The sequence below is a fragment of the Crocodylus porosus genome, unplaced genomic scaffold (genome assembly GCF_001723895.1).
Source record: "Crocodylus porosus isolate Cpor-Errol unplaced genomic scaffold, CroPor_comp1, whole genome shotgun sequence".
Classification (NCBI taxonomy): domain Eukaryota; kingdom Metazoa; phylum Chordata; order Crocodylia; family Crocodylidae; genus Crocodylus; species Crocodylus porosus.
Genome location: NW_017728902.1, coordinates 504561 through 530937, shown reverse-complemented (window position 1 = coordinate 530937; position 26377 = coordinate 504561). Strand labels below are relative to the sequence as shown.

Below are 26377 nucleotides of genomic sequence, written 5' to 3'. Positions count from 1 at the left end.
CAATTGCTTTAGCAGATTCAATAAACTCATTGCAAATTTTGCAGATAGGGCATGATTTTTGCAAAATCCAGTTCAACTTCTACTAAAGGCAAATCTCTATCTAGCAATCTGGCCCACCTGCTACAAGCAGACTTGCATTAGGACACAAAAGGGTCTACTCACATGGATCAGAACCAAGGTGTTATCCAAACCTCTAACATCAATGGAAAAGTCCCAATGGACTTCAATATCTTAAGCTTTAATGTGTGTAGTATATTGTTATATGTTATCAAGTGTGCATCACAAACCCATGGTTACATGGCAGGACCCTATACTTTTTGGTGTAGAAGGCTTAGGAGACCACAATTTGCAACATACTGCTGAATACCTCCATGACCAAAGATTTAAAACTAATAAAGCTTGAATTTGGCATGTCTGAGTGCCAGGATGGAGGTGCATGTTTGTGGCCTTCAGACATTCTAACTGTGCTCAGGAATGCATGCTAACAAAAAAATAGATTTAAGCCAAAAACTGCTATTGCTCTAAACATTAACATGTGTGATTGAAACTACAGGGAGGATGTTGCCTGAACACCTAATAACCCCTATGGCCACATCCAGACAAGCGCAGTCAATGCTGTATGTGACATCACAGACACACATACGGCGCATTCAGGTGTGCTTCGCACTGCAAGCCATTTGAAAGCTAATACAAACCAGATGGCTCTACTTGCCATTTCTCCACTTGTTTAAAGGGAGGAACAAGCACTCACCCCACCCAGGCTAGGTTTAGGCAGCTTACTTCAACTGCTATTCACTGCTGCCAAGAGTGGTGCAGGCAGCCAGGCTCCCCTATTTAGTTGTATTCAAAATGAGGTGTTTTTCCCTTCAGTCAACAGGAGAAAAAGCAAGCTCCCTCTTGAATTCAAGTTATCAGTGCTCTGGCTTTACCAGGGTGAGAACTGGTGCTGCTGGGGCTGCCACCGCTGCTCGGAGCCAGGGAGTTAGAAACAATGTGGTGAGTACAAACCAACAGCTAGGGCTAGGGTCTGGGATCAGGTAGCAGCATTGGTGGGGAGAGCAGGGAACGGGCAGCAGCATCGATGGAGAATCAAGTAGGGGAGGGGCAGCAGTGTAGATTAGATAGGAGATTATGCAGGGATAGGAAGCAGTGTAGGTCAGGGATCAGGTAGGAGATGGACAGCAGCACAGGTGGAGGATGGGGCAGTAGAGCAGGTTGGGGATCAGGCAGGGGAGCATTCAGGGATACAAGTCACTGCAGGTCAAGGATCAGGCCAGGGATTAGATGTGGGATCAGGCAGAGGATGGGTGGCTCAGGTTGGGGTCAGGGTCAGGGTCAATGTAAGGCAAGGGATGGGTGGCAGCGCAAGTTGGGGACCAGGTTGGGGACTGGGCAGGGGATAGGGCTGCACTGCTTCTCTATTCTTTGAACCATGGTGTTGTTGCCCCTGACCTATGCTGTTGATCAGGCAGCAGCATGGGTCAGGGGATGTGGCATCAGGATTTCAGGGAACAGGACAGCAGAACACACTGCTTCCCTATCCCCTGACCCACATGGTTGCCCAACTCCTCATTTACCTTTCTTCCATGTCCCATCTCACACTGCTGCCAGATCCCTATATACACTACTACCCCATCCCATGATCTGCACTGCTGCTGATGAGAAGTGTGACCCAATAAAGGTCTCCTATGAATAGCAGACCCAAGGCAGCTGGATTTCTCAGCCAGGGGGCTGGGCTGGGCTTCAAATGCATGCAGGTGTTCACTAGATCATGTTAACCCCTTCCTAGATCAAGTTAAACCCTTCTGTGATCCAAGTTAGGGCACTTCCTGAGGTGAACTTAGATGGAATGCACCATTTTTTTTCTGAATTAAACCCTTCAAATGCCTGCACAAGTGGGCATTTAATTTAATGTAACCCTGGCCAAGTCACTCTAAAGATAATGCTTGTATGTATCCTCAATCACTTTCTAAAACAGATGTCTTCTCAAAGGCGCATAGAACCTTTTCCCAAAGAAGTGCTAACAAATTTACAATTCAAAACAAGGAATCTAACTTTATATTATAGAACTAACAAAATGTGCCAGCATACTGTCAGTTTTCTTTTTTGTTGCATTTATTACTCCATTCTTCTTCTATATTTTATTCACTCAGATTCTTAAGCTCTTTGGGGTAGGGATTTTTTCATCACCCTGCTCATAAAGCACCAAGCACACTTTGAGTATGATAAAAATAGCAATAGTAATCACTTTTTGAAGTTCATCCATCATAAATAATCACACACTGGAGGCACAGGAAGTGAAGGGATATTTCTAATTTGATAAGAAACCTGTGTTTGCTTAATATTCTGTTTGCCCCTGCCTGTGTAAAGTTCTGTAAATGAGATCATCCAGGGAATGTTATCAAAGGAAATTTCCCAAATTTAAGCAAATGCAGGCCACAAAGAGAGACTTACTTGACAATACAAATACACACTTCACTTAGATTTTTTTCCATTCAATTCCTCTCACTGTAAGTAGGAAAGAGGACCCTCTGTGCCTGTGTGTGATGTACCAGCAGGAGTCAATGAATGTGAAACATTGGGAGAGAGAGAGAGATTATTGAACTTGGTGATACACAGTAATATTCCTGAGTCACAGAACACTCAAAGAGGCAGGTCCAGCAATCACTGACCCTTCATCCAAACATCTGTATTTCCTGTGCAAGACACTGACTTCAAAAACAGCATAATAACTATCATTGAGTTCCTGTTCATGGTAATTAGCAGCTGCTGAGACATCACGAAAGACTGATTCCTGCTGAGTTAGCTCTTTTTCATTCAAAGAACATTCACATTTGTATCAAAGACCATTGCCGAGTTTCACTGTGTTTTCTTTCCTGTTCTAAAAAGGATGGACATGTCAAAGTGATACAAGCTAATATCATTTTTAAAATGTGCAAGTTGAAAAGATTTACTAAACATCTAAGGGAACTCCTAATAATAGGTAAGGAAGAATCACGTTGCAATCCAGATTGAGTTGAGTTTTTAGAGTTTATTTTGGATTTTAAAAAAATTATTTACAATAACAGCAAAAAGGGCAGTATGACATTTCCAGTCTCATTTTTTTATGGTTCAAAGGTCTGAGTATTGTTTTTATGGCTTTTTCTCTGTTCATTACATACATGTCTGTATATGTGTGCATGACTTGAAGGAGTTTGAATTTGATGATGATATATTGCCCTGTTACCCATCTTCTGTTCTGACAACTGCTGCCAAACTGTGTTTTAAGTGTTTATCCTGCCGATCCCCCGGGAGCCAGAGGGAATATTGATGATATTTTAAAAGCTGTCCAACTATGGGCAAATATTTCCTCAAGAAACAAAGGTGTCTTACACCACTGTACATTCACTTCACTGTAGTTATTCCAGATTTACACTTAGATAAGTAAACAGAAATGCAGACTCCAAGACTGTATCTGCACTAGAGATTAGGTTGTCTCCAACATAAATTGCTTTATTCCATCTTTCTCAAAAACAGCTGACTATGGTTTTTCATTGCTGTACTCTAAGACAAATATGGCCACTATAGCCAGGATGATTTTCTGTTTTTCTGTCAATATGGAAGTCAACAATGACTTGGCCATATTCTTTCCCTGATGTAGAAAATGTGACTGGCCTCTTATGCCAATGAAGTAAGAATGCTTTCCTTGACTATGGGTGCATGCAAGTATTCAAATGAACTGGTTTAAGTTAAACTATGAAATGGTTTAATTTAAGCAGCTGGCAGCCCTACAAGTCGAATAGATTATAACCATTCACAAAGCTAGCTGTATGCTCTGTAAACAGACAGTGCTACAGAGAGCACCTAGCTTGGGAGCCCCAGAGCATGCAATCCGACATGTTTTGCAGGCTGCCCAGTCTGCCTGGATACAATTAACAGCACCCAAGGTCAGGGCTGGCTGCTGGCCGGCTGCTGGAGGACCACCTCTCTCCCTCCTCACAACACCTCTTCCTTCCCTCCCAGCTATCAGACAGCAGACCCAGATCAAGTCCATTTTGAGCTGGGGCTCTGGCTGAGCAGGGCTTTGCCTGTGGTTCAACTGGGGCATTAGCTGCAGTACAATCTTGCTCATGCTGCTCCTGGGGCCCTTGCTGTTGTAGTGAAAGAGCTCTATCACCCAGCCCTGTCAGTGGTCTCCATTCCCAGCAGCCAATGTTGTTTGGGGATGGCAGTGGGGTCCGGTCCCCACCCCATCCTGTACCCAACCAGCACTGACAGGCCCTCACAAGAAAGAGAGCCTGACAACATGGACCAGCCATTCACGCAGGGTCCAGGAAGAATAAGTCACAGGGATCTGGGAACAGTGGAAGCCAAGACAAGGCAGCCTGTGTCAGGGGAGGGGGGGGTCCAGCTCAAGGAACAGTGTGTGGTCTGGGGTCTGTGTGTAGTGGAGGGAGGTGGGGTGAAGGGGTTCAGAGACCTCTGGGAATGGTACAGGGTCTGTGGGGTCTGGGGTCATGGGGGTACTGGAGGATTGGGGAGGATACCTGCTGCACAGCCCCAGAGCTGACAGTGGAAGGGGTTTGGTCTGTGACTCAGCCAGAGCAGTGGAGTCTGGCCAAGTCACAGACTATCCCCTTGGAGGGTGGAGGGGGTACAGCTCTTCATGTGGGGATGTTAGAGAGAGGTGCAAAGGTTCCTATCAATAGTAAAAGTGTAAAAGCATTTATTCTTCTGGTAGATACTCTACCTAAAGACACTTCTACTGTGTTGAATGAGGTTGAAGTTTCTACTAGGCCCACCATTTTTAATCCAATAGAAACTGTTTAAATGCTTGTACACACAGGATGCATCTACACATGTGCTTTAACCTGCATTAGCCTATTCTAATGAGCATTAAAGCATCACAAAACCATGCAAAAATGTTTAGTTCTTACCTATGGGGACTTTTTACCATCTTGTACCATCTATACTTTTCCCAGAGCCTAAAAAAGGCACTTTGATCCCAAAAGCTTACAGAAAATTACAATTTTCTTGCGATTTTCCAGTTGGTCTAATAAAAGGTATCATTTTGGAACCAAGAGTTCTAGTTTCTCGTATGTCTTTTTGTCTCAGACCAACACACCTACCAAATACACCCCACAAAAACATGGACATTTATACACATACTTTTTTTCCCCTGACTCAATGGAGATCTGCCTCTTCGTAGCAGACTCGATTTAATTGAGTCTGATCCACACGCGAGGTAAGGCAAACTGCGCTGTGCTGCATGCTGTTGTATAAGCGATGAAATGTGCATCTGTGCACAGAAAATGGTGGCAGTGTGCTTTTGAACTAAAGCACCTCTGAGGTGTTTCAGTTCAAAAGTGCACCACCGCCATTTTCTCAGCACTGACATGCATTTTGTTGCTTACACAACTGCAAGCATTGCAGCGTCAGGAGCTTTTCAAAGCGCTTGGTGCTGCAACAGTTACAGTTTTACAGTTACATGTGTAAAAATGCCCCATGTTCTTTAGCTAATGCGCATTAAAATAGGCTAATATGCAGTTTTCTAGTACCTCATAATAAAGATGCTAGATTTAATGCACATTACCTAAAGTGCAGTAATTGAACATGTAGACACACCTTTAGGCTTTTTTCCCCCTGGAACTGCAATTCCATTGGTAGAAATATAACACTCAATGTCTCCACCATCAGGACTGCATTTTAATCCAGCACTCATAAGGCAAAAGCTACATGGGAAAGTTGTCCTATTTGACACATGCATTTTCTGCAATAAAGATATATTGGTATGTGCAGTATGCACACTGAATTTCTGCATCAGGTATTACTTGGATCTTTCTACTGCTCATTCACCAACAAGCACAACCCTAGGTTAGTCAAAATTTTGGTACTTGTAACCAAATGACATAAGTTTTATAACTGTAATGGTAAACATTAGATAGAAGATACTATTTTAATCTTCAATGTATTCAGAAAAACAGGCTAAGGAAAACCTATACATGCATAACATCTATAAAAGCTATAAATCCATCAAATAAATAATTTACAGTGTTTCACTTAGAATGTGAAAGAAAAGGCTTCTTGTTTTTGTTCTGTTTAATAAGCATAGATAAATAAATTCACCAGTACAAAAAGTTGACCTGAATACTGTTTATCAGTAGGCCAAACAATCAGTAGCTAGTTGTCTGATTATTTTAAATAGGCCATTATTTTTGTAAGATGAAAACACGTACTTGCCTCATTTCTTATCAATCTGTTGCTACACCCATGTAAGAAATGTTGAGACTAGCTAAACTTCTCTACTGATCCTTAGCGACAAAAATATCAAAAATTCTATATGCTAATGAGGCATATTATGGAGACAAAGGCCAAAGCCAGGAATCTAAGACAATACTTCATTGCTAATGCTGACTCAGACCTTGAAACATACAAAATAAAATCAAATTTGGGCAACATCTAGTCTTTTGGGGATTTGAATTTTAATCATACACTTGAAATCTTACAGAGCCTACAATAAAAAATAAACACTTTCAGCAAAAACTGCTTATTAGGAAAGTAAATCACAAATGCATCAGAACTGGACGTGATTACTGTTAATCCTAGATATAACAAACATCACCAATTTTATACAACTAACAGGGCAAGGTATTCAGATACGAATTTCTCATGTCTCTGGTCACCATCTTTGGGCTAGAAGTCCTGCCTGCTGACCCCAGAACTTTGCCACCAGAAGCCCCTCCCTTTGCCCTCGGAAATATTCCTTTCAGCAAGAGGTTTTGCCATCTCAGAATCAAAAACACACCAAATTAATTCTAAAAATCAAACCTACAATGTTCATTAACAAATGCATCTGTGTAGTGTACATAGAGGTGATAGCACGATAGCTTAAAATGAAGTCTTACTCTTGTATACTGTGGGGGGCATGGGAGGGTGAGTAGAGGATTGTGGTGAGCTGATAGCGTATGTGAGGCAGGTTGTAGGGGGGTGCATAGGTGTGGGGGCTGCAGGAGTGGGGTGAGGGTGTATATGGGAGTGTGGTCCTGGGACGAAGGGGTGGTCTGGACCACAGAACCAATTGGAGTAGTAGCAAGGCCCTAGGGAGGAAACCTCTAGACCTTGGCATGTCATGCAGAACCCCTTTAAAGTGTTGCCCTTGCTGTCTCACGTAGAGGTTTGTCTGCTCTGTTTTGAGCCAAAATATAGTGACTTTGAGGCTGCGTATGTCAGCTGTCCCTGCCCCAGGTCTCGTGCATGCAACATTTTCATTTTACAACCATGACACATGGAAGCTGCCATCGGCCCCAGAACTAATTGGACTAGTGGCAAGGCTCTGGGGTGCAAAAGGCCCGTAATTCATTCAGAGCACTCAGAAAAGGGAAGTTGGTGGGGCCAAAATGGCCTCTTTTGTTCTTTTTGAATTTTGGGGCAACTGGGACAGTTGTGGGTCGAGCACAAAGAAACCAGCAGCCTTGGAGGCTTTTGTTGTGTCTCTTGGGCTATGCACGGTGCTGGGAGGGAAAAGGGGGATGTTTGTGGCTGCCTATGGCCCCTTTTCACAGGGCACAGGGCCATCAGCCAAGGGTTTATATATTTTTTTTTAATTTAATTATTATTTAATGTGGGGTGTTGGTGAGAAAGCCTATGTATGTTAGTGTGTTCATACAGTTGAAACAGACTTGGAATGACTGGAGCTGCTCTTGAAGTCTAGTGTTGTGGTGTGCCGCGTTAGTTCTAGACCAGCATGTTCTGAGCTCAAGGCTGGGTTTGACCCTTGTACCTGTCCCAGGCCTGGTCCCTGTCAGAATTCCCGCCCCCACCCCAACACATAGAAGCTGCCATGGGCCCCAGAACCAATTGGACTAGTAGCAAGGATCCGGGGTGAAAAAGTGCAGGCCTCAGCCAGATTTAGGCCCATGATTCATTCAGAGCACTCAGAGTATCTGTGAGAAAGGGGAAATTGGTGGGGCCAAAATGGCTTCTTTCGTTCTTTTTTCATTTTGGGCAGCCGGGACAGTTGTGGCCCAAGAACGAAGAAGCCAGGAGCCCTGGAGGCTTCTCTTGTATCTCTTGGGCTATGCATGGTGCCAGGAGGGAAAAGGGGGATGTTTGCGGCTGCCTATGGCCTCTTCTTGCAGGGCACAGGGCCATCAGTCACAGGTTTAAACTTAGTAGTAGTAGTAGTAGTAGTAGTAGTATTTTTAGTATTATTTAATATGGGGTGTTGGTGGGAAAGCCAATGTATGTTAGTGTGGACATGAAGCAGGAAGGGACTTGGAATGAACCAGCGGCTGCTCTTGAAGTCTGGTATTGTGGTATACCACTTGAGTTTTGGACAAGCAGGTTGTGAGTTCAAGGCTGGGTGTGATCCCAGTACGTACAAGAATTTATTTTTTTCCACCACAACACATGGAAGCTGCCATGGGCCCCAAAACCAGTTGGACTAGTGGCAAGGCTCCAAGGTGCAAAGGTGCAGGCCTCAGCATGCCAAACCACAAAGGGCTTAATTTTGGGATTAATTATTATTGACATGTTAGAAAGTATCATTATTTCTATGAAGCAGAATTAGTAATACAGACAGTCTAGTATTATTAGAACAATGTAAATAAATGGGAGAATTAGAGATTAATGTAGACATAAGCAGTGTTTTCCAAACCTTCAAAACTGAGCTGTACTTCAACAGACTGAAATCAATCTCATCCTCTTTCCTCCTTTCCCTTTTACCCACATTTTTAGCAACCACCCATCAAATTCATTTTGGGGGCCATGCCATCTAGTCCATCACTCTTGAACTTTGGTAAGTACTGAGGAAGTTCATCATATACTTCCTCTCCTTTCTTTTACATTTTGGTCAAAAGCAAAAAAAAAGTAACATTAACATATGAACTAGCATCAGTAACATCTGAGCAAGCATCCATTATCAGCATGTGAGCTGTCATTTTAAAGCACTTTTACAAGTGCTCCGGGTGGGGGCAGGGAGCACTTTAATTAGAGAGGCTCTGAGAGCTACTCTAATTGAAGCACCACCATGTCTTGTATATCAGCATCCCTGCGCTTAAAAATGGTGGTGTGGGTGCTTGAATTAAAGCTTGTTTGATGAGCTTAAAACTTTAAATATCTGGCTTGTCTTATAGCTTGTCTATCCGGGAAAGTTATAATGGTATAAGTTTAAGCAAAAATTTAAATCATTGAAGTTATAGAGTAACAACTCCTTATGTGTATGGGCTCCATGTGTGGATACTCTTGTGCCAAAATAAATATGCTTTCTTCACTTTACCTCATGTTATTTTGAAAGTAGTTTAAGCTAAGTTGAAAAAAGTAACTTTCATGCTAGAAGAAGAATGTCCTGAACTATACCAGTAAAACTATTACTTAATATTTACACTTTAGTGTACAGAAATAAAGCATCCCTAAATAGACAATAGACAAAGCAACAAAAAATACTGAAGGTGTGCCACTGGCTATACAAAAGAAGCTAAAAGATTTGGTTCACGGAAGATTAGGCCAATGGGAGAAGGATTTTTATGAACAGAGCAGCCTGCATCACATGGGATGGGATGGCTAATCTTCTCAGCTGGAAAGTAGCTGGAGCTAAGATCAAATGTGATCCAAATGCAAACTCAGCATGTCCTAAACAAATTGAGTCAAGGTGGTAAGGAAAGTGAAAGAAGGGAGAGTTTTCAGTTATTTATATATCATTGCTAAGCAGTGGAACTAGAAGTTCTCACTGGTAAGAAAAAAGATTTATATCTGGCATATTTCAAACCTAGTGGAATGAACTGTATGACTACAATACTAAAGAGAGGCATGGGTGGCATTCTGCCGTAAAGAACACATGACTTATTTTAGCATTATTGATGGTTCAGAACTACAGGTTCCTGAATGTAATGTATATGGGTCAAAATGTTAACCACAGTTCAGTAGGGGAGAGGGTCTACTGGGAATCTGTTACAGATTATCCAATCAAATCAGAGAAAAGGATGGCTTACTGCTTAAGCAACTGTCTAGAATGTGTAAGAAGATAATTTTTTTTGCTATGAGTGATTTCAGACCTATGCTGGAGGTATAATATGACCAGCAAGAAAAACATTCTAAATCACAGACAATAATCTTCTAACAGAAAATGCACTGCACCCAGCACAAGGTAACCACGTAATTGTGGACCTCATTACAATGACAAAAGATGACTTAATTGATTGGAGGTTGAAGGCTGCCTAGAAAGCAGTTGTTATAACTTGATTACAGTCAAGAGGGACAGAGAGATCATTGGTCAAGCCAGTTAATATACAGTAGGTAACATTTAGCAATTCAAAAGCTGTTTATAAAAAAGGGGACAAAAACAGAGAACTAGATAGCAATATTAACTAGAAATTATCAAATACTGAAAATACATAAGAAAAGCTAAAGACATGAGGAAAAATATCTCTGACTGGCAAAACTAAGACAGGTTGGTTTTTTTAAAGCAAAAGAAACCACAACTATTAGATGGAAATGGTGATGTTAGTTTCTGCTATTGCTACATGGAAATAACTATTATTAATAATACAAAATATTCATTAAATATTTTTTAAAATGATCTGTTATGCATTTGGAAAGACTAGAATGATGCGCTCTTCTATTATAATGATGATGAAGCACTTTTCAGTCTGTTAGGAATTAAGGATATTAAAACAGTAGCTACACAGGATAAATGTTTTTAAAAGGACCTGCACTCGGGAGTCCTGAAAGAGATAGTTGATGTTCATTTAATAAATCTTCTAGCATTAAGGAAAATTCAAGAAAACTGTGAAAGTATAAATGAAAAGATTATAAATACAAAAGCAACCATTGTGATTGTCTGACCTGCTGCAAAACACAAGACATCGGATTTCTCTGAATTAATTCCTGTTTGAACTGGAGCATAATTTTTAGTTAAAAAATCCAATCTTCTTTTTAGAATTTCTAGTGATAAAGAATCTACCATAATGCCTGGTGTGTGGCAATGGCTTATCATGCCTGGTCTGGAGCATGAATTTGTCTCATTTCAGATCCACGATTGAAAGCTCGTTATGCCATTGGCCTCTAGACTAAGGATCAAATGACCCCTTAACTACCTCCTTGATAAACTAGACATATCAAGCCCCTCAACTCTGTATGGCTCAGTACAAGGAAGTTTTTTTTAATCATTCTCATGACTATTCTCTGAAACCCTCTACAATTTTTAGCATCCTTCTTGAATTCTGCCAGTGTTCAAAAGGAGAAAATAGGATTAGCCAGTTAGCAACTGACCTGTTAGACTAACATCAAACTTTAGACAAAATAATGGAGCAGCCAATTCACGGCAAGATAATAGAAAGATGGGAACCTAATCCATTCAACTTGACAGTCAACAAGGTTTTTTTAGTAATTTGGTATTGTCAAATAATCTTCAGTTAAGGCCATGTGCAGATGTTCAGTTTCTACCAAGAGAGTCATCCTTCTCCAAATATGCAGACATTCAAGCTTTTTCTCCTGGAGCAAAAATGGCACTTCAGGAAAAAAATAATCTGTCAACAACCACATAGAAATCACTCCTGAGAGTTTCTCCTGAGAGACTGAACATCTGCACACTTTTCCCCAGCTTAACTGCTCGTGGGGACCAGGAGGAGGAGCCAAGGGAAAATATCCTATGTGTATCTTCCTGAGACCAGGTGCATTCTGGTCAGAAGAAGGCACTGATGGCTGCTGCATCTGCCACTCCCATAGACTGGGATCACCCCAGCCTGGAGAAGGCACAAGGGGCAGGGGAGACGGGGAAGTGCAGACTGCACAGCTGTCCTGCTCCCTCTCCCAGAATCATTTTTAGTGATGGACATTTTCCTCCCTAATGACACCCAAATCCACTTAGAAACCAAACAGGTGGTACAGAATCTTACCCGATGTGCATGAATACAGCCAGATGCAATGTTATATAACTAGGGACAATGAAGGCAGGCCATGCATACAGAACTGAAAATTCTCATTCAGAAGAGTGACTTAGAGAAGGATCTGGAGTCAGAATGGACAAACTCAATGCAAGCTCACAATATGAAAGTTATGGGGAAGATAGCTCTTAAGCGCATTCTTAGGAAGTACAAACAGGGGAACAGAGAGATGGAGCAAAGAGGTGACATTACCTCTGTAGAAGACATTCACAAAAGCAACAGTGGAAGACAGCATTCATGTTTTAGCAGCCAGTTTATAAAAGTGTGTTGGAAATTGGGAGGTTATAGAAAAGCCACTAATATCATTCCAGAGCTAGTGAAATTATATTACAAAGTGAGGCTTAAAAGGGCTCATTTTTGTTTGATTTATAAAAAACACAGCCTGAGGAGTTACTTGAAATAGCAGATAAGTACCTTTACACAGAAAAAAACCCACCAGGTTCTAAGGCACTTTTTTTACTAGAAAAGTCCTAATAACCACTACTGGCTAATAACTGAAGCCAGACAAATTCAAATTAGAAATCAGACATGAGTTACGGCGGGTGGGAGGGGTTGTGTTTCTTTTTAACAGTGAAGATGGACTAACCTTTAGAAACAAGGAAAGAGGTCAATTATCCATTTCTTAGCATCTTTAGGTCAAGACTGTGTGGCTTTCTGGAAGGTAAGTTTTAGTCAAGTGCAAGTTATCGGGCCCAACAAAAGGGAAAACAGATCAAATGTAATAACATGTACTGCCTGTTCTGGCCTTAAAAATCTATCAGATCAGTCTTTGAAAGTCATCCAGGCACATCAGTGTAACTTTACTGGTATAGGAATAGTAAAGGAATCGTTTGTCTACATAAGAAAGCTTTCCTAGTTACATCCCTATTACCGGGGGGAAAATCCTATTTATTCAAGTTATTTTTCTTTTCTAAGTGAAAGATAATACCACACAGAACAATAGAACAGAAGTCTATCGATGCCTCTTTTGACTATTATTTTGTGCACTTTAGGAGACACCAATATAAATGAAAGACACTACAGGTGTCACTCGTTAGTGCATCCAAATTACTCTTGGCACAGGACAGGAAGGTAGCTAAGTCAAGCTTTGTACAAACAAGTAGCACAATGAGTCGCTGATTATAGTTGGAGCCTCTCTGTGATACTGTAATACAAGCCAAAAAAACACCAACATCCCCATTCTGTCAGTCTGCAGAAGTTTTCCCAAAGTGCAGAAAGGGCAAGTCATAATCAAGAAGCAATCATGGGAAATAGTAAGAAAATAAGTACGTCTCAGAAGATTATTAATATTCATTATCTTTGTTACCTTGCACTGTGAGGTAGACAGAAGCTGCAGAAGATCCACCTTCATTGAAAGCAATGCACATGTATTCACCAGCATCAGTGAGCTTTACAGTTTTTACTTCTAAAGACAGATTGCTCATTATCCTTATTCGAGAGGGCTCCAAAAATTTCAAGTCCTTGCCATTTCTGTGCCACGTGAGATTGTAACGCACAGTGCTTAATGTCAGACAGGTCAATATGGCTCTTTCTCCAGGAATGACTGTGACATTATTAGGAACCTGGATGACAGGCGGGGGCTCTGTGTGAAAAAGAAGGAAAAAACAGAGAAAGATCTCAGAAACCATTTGTAAACAGTTATATAATTGAGTTAGTTACTATTTAGCTCCCTTTTACATCAGTGAAGCCAAGAATCAGGGAGTTCTTTGAAGTAAATGGGATATGGATAGGGCTCTAGATTTCGATATGCTGCCCTACAAAAGAAGTCTCCAAAGTGCTGCTCTATAGGCAAGGAAAAACCTATGCCAACTGTTTTTGGGATCACTGTGTTGCTCATATGTTTGTTATCCCTGAAAACCTTCAACATTTTACTATCTCTTTCTTCAGATCCATACCCATTTTATGCTGCACTCTCCACCATATCTGTCACTGCTTGATTTCTGTCTGACCCCTCCTTCTCTGCCTCTTCCTCTCAACCCCCTTTAACAGAATGCAAACTCTTTGTTTTGCAATTTATCCTGAAACCCACAAATGTTTCAAATCAGACAAAATGGGCCTTGTTGAGTTATCAATGAATGAGAGGTAATATTTATATGGGAAAGGAAACTTAGACTAAATACAAGAGACTTCACTGGATTTTTGCCTGTCCATTTTTTCTTTCCTTCAGTGGGGACTCGTTCTTTAAGACAGACATAGAGATCTGCAGTAACTAAAAGCCTAAGTGTGATGCATTTGTAAACTGGGAGAATGATTTAGCAGAAATGAGAGCTGTAATCAGCAGGACCAAATCCTTATTAGTATATATCAAAATGGAGAAACATAAGCAAAGAAAATGGAAGTTTGATGTGTTCACAAAGAGTAAAATTTCCTCCTGCGCTGGGGGCCAGCCACACTTGCATACCCCATAATTAGCTACATCAAATACCACCAAAGCAAAGGAAGAGAGAAAGAAAAAAGCCAAACTTAACCCTGCTGCTTAGTGAAAAATAGTCTTCCTCCTATCTGTTGTTGAGAAACTTCTTATACAACAACAGCTTTTCATTTGTAGAGTTCAAAGGATTACAAGAAATTCAGTATCTTTAGTCCCATTTTACAAGTAAGGAAACTGAGGCACAGACAGAGAACATGACTTCCCCAGTTAGTCACTCCTAGAACCAGGACTGGAATCCAGATCTCCCAAGTGCCAGTCCAGAGCCATATCTGCCAAATTAGACTGTTCCATATTCCCAATCATGTGCACATGTCAATCACACCCACAGCCTCCACCATTCAGACTACATATCTTTATTGCAACTTTCTTTAAAATCCTTGTACAAACTAACAAGCTACTTGACATTTTAAGATTGAATTATAGTAGGGGGGAAAAAAATCAAACAAGCATCTGCTCTTTCTGAAGCTGAAGAATGTTGACATGGTTCCAGTACCTTTCACACAGCAGTTGACAAAATGCAAGATCAGTGATATATTGTCTGTCAGCTGGATAAACAGAAAATACTCTAAGAGATTACATTTACATTGCTTAGAGCAAGAGAACTCAACTTATTTTGTTACAAATATTCATGTGTAAGGATTTCAAAAAATGCCTTCCTTACATTAACCCTACAGTACCATTCAAAGAGGAAGCAATAATTCACATCTAGATTTCATAGATTTCATAGGCATTAGGGCTGGAGGGGACCTCGGAAGATTATTGAGTCCAGCCCCCTGCCCCAGGGACAGGAAGTCAGCAGGGGTCACAGGATCCCAGCAAGATAAGCATCCAATTTTCTCTTGAAGGCATTCAAAGTAGGTGCTTGAACCACCTCTGATGGTAGGCTGTTCCAGACCTTGGGGGCTTGGACAGTAAAGAAATTCTTCCTTATGTCCAGCCTGAAACGGTCTCACAGGAGTTTATAACTATTCGACCTAGTCATCCTCTGGGGTGCTCTGGTGAACAGTTATTCCCCCAGATCCTGGTGAACACACCTGATAAACTTATAGGTGGCCGTCAGATCATCCTGAGCTTGCGCTTTTCCAGGCTGAAGAGTCCCATATCTCTTAGCCTGTCATCGTAAGGTCTGTTTTCCTGACCTCTGATCATGCGCATGGCTCTTCTCTGGACTCTCTCAAGCTTCTCCGCATCCTTTTTGAATTGTGGAGCCCAAAACTGGATGCAGTACTCCAGCTGCAACCTCACCAAGGCCAAGTACAATGGGAGAATGACGTCCTGGGATTTGCTTGAGAAGCATCTATGGATGCAAGCTAGCATTTTCCTCGCTTTACTAGCCACAGCATCACACTGCAGGCTCATGTTCATCTTGTGGTCAATCATGACCCCCAAGTCCCTTTCATCCATAATGCTAGCCAGTGTAGCACTGCCAGGCTTCTAAGGATGCTGCAGGTTTTTCTTCCCAAGGTGGAGAACCTTGCATTTTTGGGTGTTAAACACCATCATATTCTCATCCGCCCATTTCCTGAGCCTGTCCAGGTCAGCCTGGATCACCCTCAGGTGTGGATGCTTTACCCCAAAGTTTGATATCATCGGCAAACTTGGCCAGTCTGCTTCTGACTCCAATGTCCACATCATTAATGAAGATGTTGAACAATATAGACACAAAAACAGAGCCCTAAAAAGTGCCCTTCTTCCCTATGGATCCCAAATCTATGAACTGCCCTTCTTCCCTATGGACCCCAAAGCAAAGGATGCATATAGGAATCTCTTCATTCTCTGCAAAAAGTTTTTCATTCTGTGTCCTTTTCGTTATAAGAGAAAAAATGTTTCAGGACTGCCCACCCATATAACCATAATGCTACCAAAATGCTGGCACCTCACTAGTCAAATGCAACAGCTGTTTGTGCTCAATGCTCTCAGTCAGCAGTTTGAGAGGTAAACAGGGTCATCATGCATAACCAAAACCAATGAAGGTTTTCAGCAGGCAAAGTAGTTTTCAATATGGTGTTTCACAAAGCACTGGTGTTAACATTTTATCATAAAGGAAAATGCTTTGGACTTTTTAGTGATACCAGCTCTATTAGCATATATCTACACTGGAAAATAATTCTTAACTCAGGTTCACTAATTAAAGTTAGCTAATGCTACCTAAAATAGCAGAAGACCATTTTAACTTGTGCTAGCAACTTTGACTGCAGAGGTGCCAGGGGTGATAGGACTGAACTCAAGCTCATGTTAAAATGCCTGTTCCTCTTCACTGTTATTTTAACCTAAGCAAGCTAAGCCAGGTTAGCAGTTCTGAATTTAAAACACATAAGTCTTTTTTTCCCTATGTAGAAGCACCTTTACATGAATAATGAGTCAGGCAAAATAAATCAGGCAAAATAAAAATTCTGGTTCTGGATACAAATTTGAACAGATGGAAATTGAAGTCCAAGATGTTATTATACAAAGTACTAAGAGTATCATCTTTAGTACAATTCAGGTTGAGCCACACAGTTTTGTATAAAATCCCTGAAAAAAATTTGAGAGAGATTTAGTCAAGACTGTTCAAAAAAATAATAATGGAAATGCCTATACCGCCTCAGGATGAAGTTTCCAGAATCACCATGGACTCTGGGCTTCTTTCCCCTTGGGTGTTTTATGAAAATCTCCCCTTTAAAATAATGTCAAAAAGGAATTAGGATTAAAATTGTGAGCAGTCTGTGCATAGCCCTCAGTGTTTCCAACAGGAGTGACAGGTTTTCATTCCCATGAGTTTGCATAAACAAAAAAGCAAACATATGTTAGTCTTTGATTAGTTTACTCTGTTGTACATTATTCTGCAGAAGTTTCATATGAGCACATGCCTGCTAGTACTTGGCCTGAACATATTACTGAACAGATACTAGCTCTCTGCTTGAATGTCTGAGGTGGACTCATTGACTTCAGTGCTGTGTCTCTTCATCTGCTGAACATTTGCTGGATCTCTTGCATAGATTGCTGTTGAAGACTGTGAATACTTTAATACATTTTTCATTTATGCTTGAGTGCATCTCCTGATTAATGGTTATTTTGGCTGAATTCAATTGTTATTCCTAAATGAAGGCAACAAAATTCAATTTGCTAAGTTCTTTTTCATTTGGGAAGCATTAAGATTCTGGCTGCTGGTGGGAAACAAAACCCCTCCTTAATATCCTTCAGTCAGTTAATGGACTTTAAGAACAGTCTAAACTCTGTAATAAAGCTACTGACTGTGTGGATTTTAGTAGGAAATATGGAACTAATATCAAGCCCAGCTGTTTACCATCTTGTGACCAGAAGATCCTCCCATGGCATTTGTAATCTATAAAATAAGCTCTCCTGGATTCTCATTTAATGTCTATCATTTTTGTTTGATATTACAGTTGATAGTGGACATGAATTTGGAGATAAATCAGTAACAGTGATATGGTTAGACAAACCCAATAACCAACATCTTTCAAATTCCTTTGATTTTTTTATCTAAATAGTGCCTTTCATTCCAAAGGATTCCAAAGCATTTACACATTAAATAAAATACTGAGCTGACAGCGTTTATCCTGTTTTTCCCCAGCTGGGATGACAGAATGAAAGATGGGCAAAAATACTTTAAACAAAATGATTGAGATTTTGATTAAAAGATTATGGTGTGTGTGTGTGTGTGTGTGTGTGTGTGTGTGTGTTGTCATTGATGGCAAGAATTACAGATGTCCATATTAGCAAACTGTACCAGGATGTGGGACACACATACACACACACACCCATATATCCTAGTACAGTTCGCTTATACAGACACCTGTATGTCTTGCCTTTACTAAAATATATATACATGCACACACACACACACATACACACCCCTATCTAAATCATAACCTCAATCTTTCTGTTTAAAGCATTCTTTACAGTTTGCTGATATAGACACCTGTATGTCTTGCCTTCACTGGGTGCATCTATATGTGTGCCTTACTGCAAAGTAAACTAATTAACTCTGCAGTAAAGTAATACCATCTACATGTGCGCCAGTATTAGGGCTCAATAAATTAAGTCCGCCAGAAGATAGTAATTGTCAGGGACAGTACTATCTTACAGTGGAGCACTTATGTGCGCTGAGACATACATGTAGATGGTGACAAGAGCCATACTTTAGCACTCTCATGCCCCAGCCAGCCCCTCTCTTGCCAACACCACCACCTGAAGCCTGGGGCTGACCCCCCAATTTCACCTGCCAGCCCAGAGCTGCTCTGCCCTGGCTCAAAGTGCTGTGGTCCTTTGGTGCACATCTTGATAGGATGCAGTTGACTCTGGTGTGAACTGTGCCGGAATTTATTGCTCCACCATTGCACATGGAGATGCGCCCACTGAGTATCATTAGTGTTGCCAAAAATAAAATCTTAGAGATATCCTAGATCCAAACTAAATTTTGATGAATGTGTTGATCCTTGTCAACACAGTTTTCATTTATTTGAACAAATGTTTTTAGTTAAGATCTGCATTCCCATTAAAGTCATTCCAGGATCAATATTTTTTCATGTCTTTAGCGACCCGCATCCACATTTCTCTTTATGTTGCTGTCCTGTTCCCTTACTTGTAATCAAATGCAGTTTGTTCAAATGCGCAACATGGACGTGCTTTTTTGCTAACTTTCATGATTTTCATAATTGCCTGGAATTCAATACATCTGAACACCAGGAACATAGACAAAATAAATGTAAGACAGGAACAAGAGTCTTTTGTTTTAAATCGGCCTGTAAGGGAAATAAAGTCCCTTGAATGGATCATAGGAAAGTATGGCTGGAAACAACTTCACAAGATCATCTAGTCAAGCCCCCTGCTTGAGTCAGGATCATGACTGAATAAATAAGGTCAACACTTCCTACTGCAGGCGCCAGCAACATAGGGCCCACCCCAGCCCATGGAGTCACTGGATTCAGCCTGAGGCACTGGAGGGCTTTGCCTGTGCTCATGCTCGTGGGTGTGCTGGGGCCATGCAGCGAGAAGCTTCCAGCTGCACCTGTGTCACTGCCACTTCTCCCCACCCTCCCAACTCCAGTCCAATGCAGGATCGGCATGTCGGTGGTGTCAGAGGGCTTTTCCCACCCCTGCACCAGGGCCTGCCATTTAGGAGTTGTGCCCATGCCACCATCACATCTTCCAGCCCCCTTCTCCCCTGCTATGGCCTGGGTGTAGCCAGCTTCCAGTTTGTGGGGAACTGTGCGTGGTCTGGACTTCTGTAAACTGTATCCATACTACCATGCTTCCCCTTCCTTCTCCCAACCCTCCACGATGCAGATGCAGCCTCTAGCAGGGTGGTGGAGAGAGTGGTGACAGTGTGGATACAGTTTGCAGACACCCGTCCCAAGACAGCTCCCCATAGGCTGGTAGCAGTGTCACATCACAGTCAGGGGAGCAGGAGGCTGCAAGAAGCTGCAGCAATGGTGCAGGTGCAGCGCCCAACTGCCTGAGCCCTGAATGAACACAGAGAATGTCCCCCATCGCTGACCCACCAGCTGGCTGTTCCAGGCCACAGCCTGAAAAAAACAGGAACTGTTATTGTTGCAGTTCTAGGGAACAAATAGGGACTTGCTCTGATTGCATATGGGACCATACAAAGACAACTGTATTGCCTACATAAGCTATGCTAGTTAACCAAAAAAGTAGTCATGGAAATTATAAATCAGAGATGAAAAGGACCTTTTAGTTCTTCCGGGTCCCTGGCAGATATTAAAAAGGCACAACTGGAATCTGATGCATGACATGGCAAGACATGCGGTGTTTGGCATGGGTCATAAAATTCCTCAAATCCCCATCCCAGGAGCCATTTCTATGGTCAGGCACTTTTCCCCCCCCTTTTTTTCATTTGTCTGAATTATTCCCTATTATGAATCAAGAAGTAAGAAGAAAAATGTACATTTCTAACAAATTAAGAAAATGTTTTAAAGAAAACTGGAAATTAATTCCAGTGCAAATCTTTGTAATTGTCTGGCTAACTATCCAAACTGTGCTTACAGGCTGGCAGTTCAATGTGTAATTGCTAAGGTTTGAGATAAAAAAAGAGCAGATTGTTTAAGACTTCCATTTGTGCTTCCAAAAGAAATTTGGCGGACCATGTCTATTCAGTGAAGCACTTAAATGTGTGAAGAAAGTAGCACAAGGCAAAGGAGGAGAAGAGGAAGGGGGAGGGAACTGATAGCACGGTAGCTGCCTTGCTCTAACTACTTGTATACACATTTTTTCTTTACAATAAATTAGTGTTGGGTATTTGACCAGTCAACTAAAGTTCAGTCAATTGCCTGGTCAAATATCTATCAAAAAATGGAAAAAAAAAATGCCAATAGGTCTAATTAACACACAGAAAGATACATTTTTCCCCATTAAGAAATGTGTCAAAAAACAACAAAAAATCATATTTCTGTCTAGAAAATTATTTTAAAAATAGGGATTTTTTGCAAAATTGCTATAATCCTTGACCAGTCAAGAAATATGCAGTCAATTGACCATTCAGTTGATAATATTACACTGATCAATTGACCAGCTTGCCTAGCGTACAGTAAATGAAAGCTATCTCATATTAGCTTAGCCCCAGTGACAAATGGTAAGACAGAACAGGTTAACTTTAGGGTAAGAGCAAGCACATAAGCAACAACCACAGCACAGATGACCCACCTGTATATCCCACCTTGCAATAACTTATTTATATGTCCATTCTCTCTGTCCTACTGACATCAGTGGGACAGTATCTTAGTATCATAGTACTTAGGGTCGGAAGGGACCTAAACAGATCATCAGGTCCAATCCCCCGCCCCAGGAAGCAATGGGTATCAGGGTCATATCACCCCAGCCAAATATCTGTCCAGCCTCCTCTTGAAGACCCCCAAGGTATGGGAGAGTACCACCCCACTTGGGAGCCCATTCCAGAGCCTGACAGCCTTAACTGTAAAGTAATGCCTCCTGATGTCCAGCCTGAACCTTCTCTCTAACAATTTGTGGCCATTATTCTTAGTAACCCCAGGTGGTGCCTGGGGGAACAGAGCCTCCCCCAATTCCTGCTGGTGCCCCCTGGTCAGTTTGTAAACCACCAGCAGATCCCCTCTCAGCCTTCTCTTGTGGAGGCTGAACAGGTTCAGGCCCTTTAGCCTTTCTTCGTAGGGCTTGCCCCACTGCCCCTTGACCATCTGAATGGTCCTCCTCTTGACCCTATCAATGCTAGCCACATCCCTCTTGAAGTTCAGCGCCCAGAACTGGACGCAGTACTCCAACTGTGGCCTGACCAATGCCACATAGAGGGGAAGGATCACCTCCTTGGACCTGCTTGTGATGCATCTGTAGATGCACGACAAGGTGCTGTTAGTCTTACTGACCACTTCCTTGCATTGGCAGCTCATGTTCAACCTGGAGTCAACAATGACTCCAAGATCCCTTTCTGCCACTGTGTTGACAAGAAGGGTGTTCCCCAGCCTATAGGTGTGTTGCTGTTCCTTCTCCCTAGATGCAGCACCTTGCACTGCTGCAAGTGGTAGAATAAATTCAACAGTGGCTACACATTTTACTGAATAATTCACCAGTGCCCACACATTTTACTGAATAAACATGGATATGCTTAAATGCTTTGCTGAACTGGAAAATACCTCCATTAAGGACCTAGACACATGGGACATTTGTGACAAAAGAATGCATATTAACATAACATATATCACAACAATATTTTGTTGGCACTAAAAGATTACAGTTTATATCACCCATTGTTGCTGCTTTCTGTTAAGCATCCCAGCACTCACTATACAATGTAGTACACTAGCTGAGAAGCAACACACACTTACCTGACACATCTAGAAATGTCTGAGCACGTCCAGTTCCTGCACTGCTAACAGCCACGCATTCATAGTAACCCTCATCGGACAAAGTGACTTTGGCAAATTCCCAATTCACAACAGAGGATTCTCTGGGGGAAAAAATAAAGAACTTCTGTAATTGCTTGAAAGAACTAAGGAAATAGACATGAAAGGGCCTAGTCTGCTACTAACTGAAAAGTAAGACTCTCAATAAGGCTAACAGATATTTCTCAGAGAAAAAGCAGATGCACTAGTTTTCAAGATGGATGTTGTTTATTCAAGGACTTATTTTAAAAAAGAACAAACAAATTGATCATGTTTTTCTGAGCCTTAATATGTATGGATTCTTGCAGGAGACATCAACACAAACATTTGAAAAAATAAAATCTAAAGGGTAACAAAAATTGCTGTCTTAGTTGTTTCTCACCCAACTGGTCCTGACTGGTCTGATTTAAGTGAAAGAAAGTATGAATGTGCACATCTTTATTATCTGCTTTTACTTATTACACTTCTAAGCATCTCATTATTGCCAGTATGTAGCCAGTACTGGAACCAGTACAGGGCTGCATCAAGATTGTAACAAGGTCCCGACTGAAACCCTGTTACTTGAGAGATCTGGCAGCTGGAGGTGATTATGCCTGGTGGGAGAGGAGACGCCCCACGCCCACTGAGAGCCAATGGGACTTGGCGCCTAGGGATATGAGGACGAGGATGTCTGGGGAAGGGCACCTTCAGGCACCACCAGGGAAGAGAGGAGCAGCTATGGACCCTCACTAAGGAGGATCTGGAGGAGGGTCCCATGATGCAAGGGGCCAATGCAGGCCAAGAGACTCTGGAATCCAGGACCTGCAGCCCATCCTCACTACATACCGTGAGCACATGGCAGCGGTGGTGAGTCCAAGGAGAATGGGGCCACAGTGCAGGGAGAAGCCGAGGCTTCACACAGGGACGTGGCAAAGCAACTTGGGAGCCAAAGGGGGGTAGAGGTCCCCCACCCAGTCCCTGAAGAAACAGGGCCCAACAACCCAAACTTGAGAAGAGGGGGAAGTTGGGACAGAGAGCCGTGGACGAGACTGTGGACAAACGCCCAGTTCTGCACACCGGCACAGAGTGCGGCAGGAGAGACCGAGTGTCGCCTGTAACAAGCCGCTAACGAGATAATTAGCAGTGGGGACTCAAGACACTCCTCCTTACTTACTGTTTCAATTAAGTTGGCAGGGATCCCCTTCGGAGCACAGGGCTGATCCCAGGAACGCCTCTGACAAGCTGCTGCCTCCCGCCGGGTTACTTGTAGGAGGTAGAGTAATAAAGCACCCTGAATTGTAATTTTGACTAAGCATGGTCCTTCTGCGGGTACTAATCATGGTGACATCTCTTTCCTCTCCATTTCTTTAATAAGATCAAAGTCGTGGCAGACAAGAAGCAGAGGATTAAGCAGTAACTCACGTGGACACGCTAACAAACTGCTGCATTGGCCGGGAACGTGGAGGGCATGACGGACACCATGGATATGCAGGCACCCACAGACTGGCAGCAAGTGCATAACCTCACGTTAAGACTCCTCCAGGGCCAGCAGGCTCAGCTGGAAGAGATGGTGAGGATGCAGACCCAAGAGACAGAAGCAAGGACCCAACTGTTTGCACGCCAACAAGATCTCTGTGAAAAGTCTGAAGCGCAACATATGTCCCTGATAAGAGAAGGGGGTGGCTCTGGACTGCCTTGGATGTCAGTGGAGGATGACATAGAAGCCTACCTACGAGTGGGTTTGAGCGGGCAGCGACAGCCACAAAATGGGACCTGGGAAGCTGGGCGGCCAAGTTGGGGCCTCTCCTTGTTGGACCAACCCAGGCTGCCTACCACGCCCTCAGTAGGGTGGAGGCATGGGACTATTAGAAGGTGAAGGCGGTGATCTTATATCATCTGGAAATTTCACCGTAGACATACCAGCACAAATTCTGGGCCAAGAAGGGACCCAAGGGGGGACGGTCTTGGTTGCTGGCACAGGCTCTCCAGGACCCAGCCGAGCAATGGTTACGGCCAGAAGTGCACACCACCCAAGAGACAGTGAATATGATAGTCCTGGAACAATTTCTGACAGACTTCACAGATAACTCCCAGGGATGGTTCCGGTGCCACCAACCAAAGCAATGGAAGAGGTGCTTCACCTAGCTGAAGATTACACCACAGCCAAAGGGGAAGGGTTGGCGCCCAAGAAGGACCAAGCTGGAGGCCCCACCCTCACCCCTCGACCACTGCACCTCCTAGACGGGGAGAGGCCACATGAAGGGAGGGACGCGCAGGGAGCTACCGGGAAGTGATCTGTTACCAAGGTGGTGAGAAGGGCCATATATCCTGGTTTTGCCCTAGGCCGCCCCAAAGCTCCTGTCCCTTGGCTGAGACGCACAATGAGAAGATGGATTGAAGTTTTGGACGTCACCGAGGTCCAGGCCAGAAGAGCAAGCCCGTGGTAGAGGTTCGTATAAGTGACACAATCATACCAGCAGTGGTGGATATGGGCTCCTCCCAATCAATGGTACGCAGTGATTTGCTGCCCCTGCATCTAGGTAGCACTGGAACTCTGGTCTCCATGATATGTATGTATGGTGTGGTCTACATATACACACAAAGAAAGGTGGAACTCTTGGTGTTAGGGTGAATGGAAGAGATCCCGGTGGGGCTAGCTGAAATGTTATCCTGTCCTATGCTGCTGGGTCTGGATTGGCCACACCTGGAAGAGGTTATTCGCCAGTTAATGACTGTTAATACCCAAGGGAGATGAAAAGAGGCCCCAGACCCTCTGCTTCTGGGACCTGGAAGAAAGCCTGAATATCGATCAGATGATAGGAGAAGGAGACTTCCACCAAGAACAACGCCAGGAGCCCTTGTTCAAAAACCTATGGAAATCCCAGCTTGAGGAACATAAGGGAGCAGGTTGGGCATCCCCGAGACCCCCCCGGACACCGTGTTATGAGGTAAGGAGTGGCCTGCTCTACAAGATAGAAGACCTGGAGGAGGGAGGAGAGAAAGCCCAAATCCTGGTATCTCGGAGATATTGGGAGGGCTTACTATGGGTCGCCCACACCCTGCCCATGGGGGGACACCTCAGAAGAGACAAGACGGAGGCCAGGCTTAAACACAAGGTCTTCTGGCCTGGCATATACAAGATGACAGAGACATTTTGTGTGGAGTGTCCGGAATGCCAGAAGAGAGGCAGGGCAAAACCAGCTAGGGCCCCCTTGATACCCATGGCCCTCACTGAATGACCGTTCAACCGTATTGCCTTGGACATAGCTAGGCCTTTCCCACATAGTAGGACGGGATACCAATTTATCTTTGTAATCACTGATCATGCCACTCGGTTCCCCAAAGCCGTACCACTGAGGTTCGTGACGACACCAGCTATAGTAACAGCATTACTACAGTAGATTGCCTGGGTGGGGACACCCTGGGAAATCTTGACAGACCAAGGGAAACATTTTATGTCTAAGATTTTAAAGGGGGTCTGTCCGGTGCTGAAGATTGAACTATGTACCTCGGTGTATCATCCCCAGATGGACAGCCTGGTGGAATGGCTCAACCATACCCTTAAGGGAATGCTCAGGGCATGTATACAGGGGGATCCTTGGGTGTGGAATGCCATGCTACCCCCGTTATTCTTTGCTATAAGGGAGGCCCCCCAGGCCTCAACTGGGTATGCCCTGTTCGAATTAATTCAAGTATTATTAGACCTAATATGTAAAGAATGGATGCAAGCTGGGACTGACCCATCCCAACCCCAGGTGGTGGGGGAGTTCCGACTGCAACTGCAGAAAGCGCAAGAAATAGCACAGAGGAACCTTAGTCAATGCCAAGAGAAGCAGAAACAACAATACGACTCCTGATCCACTGAGAGAGCGCTTCAGATAGGGGGTGGGTGTTGGTATTGCTCCCCAACAATACCCACAAGCTCATGGCCCAGTGGCAAGGGCCCTTTCGTGTGACACGACGCACAGGGCCTGTAAATTACAGGATCTTATGAACAATGCTGACATGAAGAAAGCAAATCTACCACATCAATCTACTGTGGAAATGGCATCAGGGGGATGGGTGGCTGGTAAAGCCAGTGGACAAGATTGAGGAAGAGATTGGAACTGCTGTGCAAGACTTGATAGGAGCCCGAGAGGAGCCCCGAGTAGATGACCAATTAGACCCAAGCT

The 26377-nt window shown here is 43.0% G+C and overlaps 1 protein-coding gene across 2 annotated transcripts in view; it reads right to left on the bottom strand.

The window, feature by feature from the left end:
- The window catches only part of HMCN1 (hemicentin 1), a 348410-nt gene that overhangs the window by 205916 nt on the left and 116117 nt on the right, over positions 1-26377 (bottom strand). For both annotated transcript variants that reach the window (XM_019556684.1, XM_019556685.1), the window contains exons 10-11: positions 22170-22291; positions 13228-13503 (exon numbers count right to left, since the gene is read on the bottom strand). In XM_019556684.1, coding sequence (XP_019412229.1) covers positions 13228-13503; positions 22170-22291 — 398 coding nt within the window. The remainder of the gene's footprint in view (positions 1-13227; positions 13504-22169; positions 22292-26377) is intronic.